At 40.0% G+C, this 6,000-nt stretch overlaps 1 protein-coding gene across 1 annotated transcript in view; it reads left to right on the top strand.

Annotated features, from left to right (window-relative positions):
• The first annotated feature begins 791 nt into the window (after window positions 1–791).
• Window positions 792–6,000, top strand: part of SLC35F5 (solute carrier family 35 member F5) — a 36,443-nt gene continuing 31,234 nt past the window's right edge. The window contains exons 1-4 of the mRNA XM_032856192.1: window positions 792–1,088; window positions 1,966–2,056; window positions 2,203–2,344; window positions 5,469–5,612. Of these exons, the coding sequence (XP_032712083.1) occupies window positions 1,049–1,088; window positions 1,966–2,056; window positions 2,203–2,344; window positions 5,469–5,612 (417 nt within the window). The 5' untranslated portion in view covers window positions 792–1,048. The remainder of the gene's footprint in view (window positions 1,089–1,965; window positions 2,057–2,202; window positions 2,345–5,468; window positions 5,613–6,000) is intronic.

Here is a 6,000-nt window from a genome sequence, read left to right as displayed (position 1 = left end):
AAATGCGATGGTGGTGGATAACTCCAGTTAAATTACAGAACCCTTTGGTCTTGTTTTTGTCTTCTGAATACCAGTGAGGACTTTGGCCAAGCATTTCTTCTTACGGGATATTCAAAAGATAGGAAAATATCTATACAGCTTACTATTTTCATTTGCGTTCTCTCTATGTGCCACGAATTGATCTAAGCCCTTCACATTTGTAAACTAATGTAATCCTGGCATATATTTACATAGGTGTATATACATATGAGGGTATATAATAGACAGATGAGGCAGGTACTATCAGTTCCGTCTATGAGGAACCCGAGGGCTGGGGAGGTGCAGCAGCTTTCCCCAAGGGACACGGCTAGCTCCGAGAGCTGGGATCTAGTTTACAAACAAAAGGTTCCAGAAAGTAAAAATCTCCCATGCCACTTTGGTTTTCGGTCCTCTCCTCGAGAAAGGGATATGGAGAGTTTCGCGCCCGAACTTTGTAGGAAATGTAGTTGTCAGCTTTCTTCCTAGGGCGGGGCCCTTTACAGGCCCGGCCACCTCCCTCGTCCTTCATTTCGCCCCAGCCACCCACTCCCGCTTCCCTCTTCTTCCACCACGCCCTGCTTTACTTCTATCTCCGCTCCTCCCAGTGTCACTGCCTTGCCTGGGAGCTCCGCGCCCACTGCCTGACAGCACTCCGCCCCACGCCGCCGAGTCACCCTGGAGACGCGCACACGCGCAGTCCGCCGTCGCGCCGCGGTGACGTAACCCCAGCGCGGCCGGCGTCGGGCTAGGGGGCGGGGCCGCGGGGCGGACTGGCCGGCTGGGGGCGGGTCCGGGGTCCAGCTCCGGGCCTCCGCGGCCATCGCTGCCTGCGCGGTCCCTTCCACTCGCCGGCTCCCCGCCCTCCCGGGTCGAGCGGGGCCGGGTGGCGTCCGAAGCCTCAACCCGAGGGACACCGCGGCTTCAGGGGCTGGACCTCCCTCCAGCGCAATGTCAGGCACCGCGACAGCTCTGTGAGTTCGAGGCCGCGGCCGTGGCGCTGGGCGGCGGCGGGTCCGGGCCGAGGCCGCTCATGGTGCCGCCACGACACCATCGCGGGGCAGGAAGGCCAGGTAGGCAGGCAGGGGAGGGCCCCGAAATTCCCCGGAACCCTCACTGGGACCGAGTGCCCATGAATGGCCCCACCCCCAGCTTTGGATTCGGTGGAAGCTCCCTGGCCGAAGTGGTATTGGTCTCCGAGGGGAGGCGTGAGGGCAAGGCTAACAGGGGCGTGTGAGCCTGGTCTGGACTCCCGACGCAAGTGGGAGCTGCTCGAGCGCCGCCTCCGCGCTTTTTCTCACTCCCTGGGGGAGCGTCACCGGTTTAACTTTTTTTTCCCCCCCATCAAAAGAAGAGAAGGATTCCTTTTAACAGCTGTTTTCTCACTGGTCTCCGGGGAGTGACTCTTTCGATCTAAAGAGACTAGATGCAGTGACAGGCAAGGGTGGGTGGGGAAGCATGAAATATTCCCTCACTCGACCACGTGAGGCGATTGGAAACGCGCCCCCAAGACTCACAACAAATCGCTTCCTTTCAAACAATCAAACTCCCCTCCAAGAGATGGAAGACAGGAAAAACAGAAGCAGGCGCGAGTCTAGACAGTGTGTCTTGGGGTGGATTCCTGTGTAGGGAGAGGCGAATGGAGTTTCTTGAATTTACGAAACTCGAAACTCGAAGGAGCTTTTTTTTTTTTTTTTAAACCAGTAGCTGACTACTCTTAAATATTGCCGTTTATTAAAGATTGCTTTTTTTTTTATTGTACCACGTACTTTTCGGAGTATAATTTGAAATATACAGAGAATAAGGAAGCTAGAGAAGAGTGCCAATTATATTTGCATTTGGTATTTTTCTTTCATTTGTTCATTTTGAATTTTAAGAGAAAAAAGATGTGATAAACCTTTTTTTGAGTGGTTGATGTTTTCATAAGCCTCATTTTATGGCTGTTTTTAGGTGCGCTGAGTTCTTCACCTCCTTATAGGCTCAGATCTGCCAAGTTTTCAGGCATTGCCCTTGAAGATCTTAGAAAGGCCTTTAAAGTGAGGTAAGACCCACTTTTAATCTACTGAGTGACTTTTCAACAACATTGGCTAACAAATGTCAAATGTTTCTCTTATACTAATTTTCTCATTTTCTACGGTTATTTTTCAAAAATCTTCTCTAATGTGATTTGTATTTTCTAAAAAACAGACTGCAAATGGTGTGTGTATTTATCATGAACCGGGTGAATTCCCAGAGCAGTGGTTTCACTCAGCGCCGGCGAATGGCTCTTGGGATTGTTATTCTCCTACTTGTTGATGTGATATGGGTCGCATCCTCAGAACTTACTTCGGTAGGTAATTTTTGTCTAGGAATGATATTGCATTGTAGTCCTACTGCTGCTAATCTGTGGTATCTTGATAATCATTTCTCTCTCTCCTGCTGACTAAAAGCAATAATTTGAATGTTGTTGAATTATTTTCTTTGATAAGTGAATTGATGTCAGTTCTAGTTGAAACAAAAGATACTGTTTTTGTTTCAGGTTTCTTAAGTCTTTTAGGGAGGGTTATTTTAAAAATAGGTATTATTTTAAAAATTCGATTATGTATCTTATTTTCTTTCTAAATTCAATTTCTTTGTTTATAAGTAATATTTTCTAGGTGAACAAGTATCTAGGATGCAAAGCCTTTTGTCACCATTTAGTGGAAAGTAAGAATGCTTTTAACAGATGGGTGAAAGTGATCAGAGGTTTCATGTACAGGTCACTATAATGCATGGGTGCATACACATTTATACATCTGCTGATTCAAACATTGTGAAATACATGGTATACGGTGATTGCATTCAGTTAAATTTTACTTTTATCAGTGTCCTCTTGATAGTAATGTGTTACTTTGAGTGCACAAAGTAGTTTTTCTTTCTAATTATATATGTAGATATTTTATTCTGTTTGGCTAATCTCTATAAAAAGATGTGAAATTTTATTTTCAGAAGTTACTGCTTTTCAACTTACATGTTATAGTCTTAAGGCTAATATACAAAAGGAAATAGTATTTATAAAATGAATTTAAATGTCAAAAGAAGCAGTTTGCTACTGCTGGTCATTTCACATCATAGTTAAGTAAATAGTTGACTTAACTATGTTATTGTAGCCAATGAGTAAATACTTTTTTCACCGTTTTGGAAGTAGGCTCTGGAATACAACAGGCCATTTATTATTTTTCAATCTTCTGTAAACTTTTTTTTTCTTTAGATGAACATTCTGTAGTTTAACCACAAAAAAATCTCTGTAATGTTGAAGGGGAAATAAGCTTATCTATAAAACTTTATTTTAATTTTAAATGAATATTTTGTTTTTTATTTGCCAGGTAATAAAATTTAGGACAGAGAGGATCTGGTCAAATTATAATTTAGCAATCTGTGTCTCTTAGTAAGAGGATATTTTATAATTTTGTTATCCAAGAGTGTATGTAATATTTCTAATTCTTCAGCCAAATATGCACATTAAACTTTTGAGATACATTGTGTATTTCAACAAGTAGATCAACCTTTTCATTATAGAAATTTTCTAACATATACGAAGTAGAAAGAATGGTATAATGGATCTTCATATACCTAACAACTATTAAATTTTGCCCAACTTCTCTTATTAACCCTTCTCCAGATATGTTTTCCTGAAGTATTTTAAAGTCTATTCTAGCCCTTGTCAGTTCACCTGTAAATTCTTTCATACTCATCTCAGACTGAAAAGGTCCTAATTTTTAAAAATAGAATGACCATGCCATTAACAAAATTATATGTCTAATAAAATTAATTATAATTTTTAAGATCATCTGGTACTTGGTCCATATTCAAATTTAAGTCGCTTTCATTCCTCAAGTATATTCCCCCAACCCCACCTTTTTTTTTTTTTTTTTTTAAACCATGCTAAAGATTTGTTGGAAAAACTGGATCATTTTTCCTATAGGATATATCACACTGTCTTAGTCCATTTGGGGTGCCACAATAAAACTGCCGTTAGCCTGTTTGGCTCAGACAACAAACATTTATTTCTTACAGTTCTGGGATCTGGAGAGTTCAAGATCAAGGCACTGACAGATTAGGTGTCTGCTGAGGATCCACTTCCTGGTTCTTGGGTGGCAGTCTTTGTAACTATGTCCTCAAAAGTCCAGAAGGTCAGGAAAGCTCTCTGTGGTGTCTTTACAAGGCACTAATTCCTTTCATGAGGGCTCTGCACTAGACCTAATCACTTCCCAAAGGCCCCACCTCCTAATATCATCCCATTGGGAGTTAGAATTTTAACATATTAATTTTGGGAGGACACACATACTCACTGCATAATACACATTTCAAATTTGGCTGATTATTTCTTTGGGGTATCACTTAACTTGCTCCTCCTTTTCCCTTATTTCCTGTAAAATAGTAGTTAAGTGTAAAGTCCTGATTTGATTCAGGTTCAGTTTTTAGGAAAAAATACCTTGGTCATTAAAAAAAAAAACCTTGATGGTACTGGATCCTGTAGAGTATCCTCATACATTCATGGATTTTTGTGTATTTCATATGTTTCAGACAATTGTAGTTACTCCTTTTGGTACTTAAACTGTACTATCTTTGACCAGTAGGAGCCTCTTCAAATTGTCCTTTCAATATGACCCTATTAATCTTTAACATCCTTACTTGCTTTCTGGTGCAAGATGCCCCAGGTTCATCTGATAATTTTCTTCCCCATATTTGGACTTGATCATTTCTTTAAGAACTCATGGTTTCTTTTATTACAAGATGATACAGAACACCTTCTGGATTCTATAGGTGCTCATTCCTCCTGGGTTATTTTTTTAGGCCTTTCAGTGTACATAACTAGGAAATTTTTTTTTTAAAGAAACAAAAAAATCATGAATTCTAAGCTAAATGAAGATTATAGGTTTTATATAACTTCCTAGTAACGTTAACCTTCACGCAGTTTTATTCATATGCCATTCTGCTTCATTGCCTTTCTTCATGCTGTTTCCTCTGGGCTATTATTCAGCCCTACACATGCAGCTCAAAAATAGCTTCTCTTAGGAATCTTCCACAGTCCTCAAAATGGTCTGTCTCCCTTTGGAAATCCCATGGTACCGGTACACCCTTGTTGTGGTACTTAGCATATTATGCTGTGTACTTTTCATATATAATGAAAGGAAAGGCTGTCTTATTTTTCCTTAGCTCCTAGCACAAGTACTCTTGCATAGTAGGTTTTTAATGAAGGTGGAACAAAATTTTTTTTGGAAGTTGATGCTGCTTTGTTTGGGAATATTATCCTTTGTATACAAGCAAATATAATATTTAGAAATGAGTATAAAGTATTTTTGTAATCTCTTCTGATCTTCCCTTCCACATGAACTTCTAGAGTCAAAAATCATGTAATAGCCTTATTTTGTTAGAGATAAGTAATAAGATTTAAGGTCATCTCATAGTTTATGTACATTTTTCCTCTCCAGTATGTTTTTACTCAGTACAACAAGCCATTCTTCAGCACCTTTGCAAAAACATCTATGTTTGTTTTATACCTTTTGGGCTTTATTATTTGGAAGCCATGGAGACAACAGTGTACAAGAGGATTTCGAGGAAAGCATGCTGCTTTTGTAAGTTTTAAATTTTAAGTATTTGTTGGAGAGGGGATTTAGTTTTTCAAAGTTTAAAGTTACTAGTTTCTTGAAGGACAGTCAGATTCTGAGTGGTTCAGTTAATTGAGGATAGCATGATATAAGAAAAACCTACTTTTGTCCAAAGCTTTAAATTTATTCTTTTAATCAACTTGGTATCATAATTAATATCTCGTGAGAAATCAAAGATACATAATCATTTTCTTACCCTTATCCCAATGTCCTCTGGATTGTTAAAAATATTGAACTAGCCCAAGTCATTAATGTGGAGATGAAGATAAAAGTGAAGAGGATGACGACCGTCTGGAGTCTTTGGTCATTTGCATACTAGATGAGTAGCATCTAAATAGTTGTAAAGTTGCTGGTT

This window comes from Lontra canadensis, unplaced genomic scaffold (assembly GCF_010015895.1).
Source record: "Lontra canadensis isolate GAN:19392208 unplaced genomic scaffold, GSC_riverotter_1.0 scaffold11, whole genome shotgun sequence".
NCBI lineage: Eukaryota > Metazoa > Chordata > Mammalia > Carnivora > Mustelidae > Lontra > Lontra canadensis.
The sequence above is the reverse complement of the archived record's forward strand: the minus strand, read 5'-3'. Positions and strand labels throughout refer to the sequence as shown.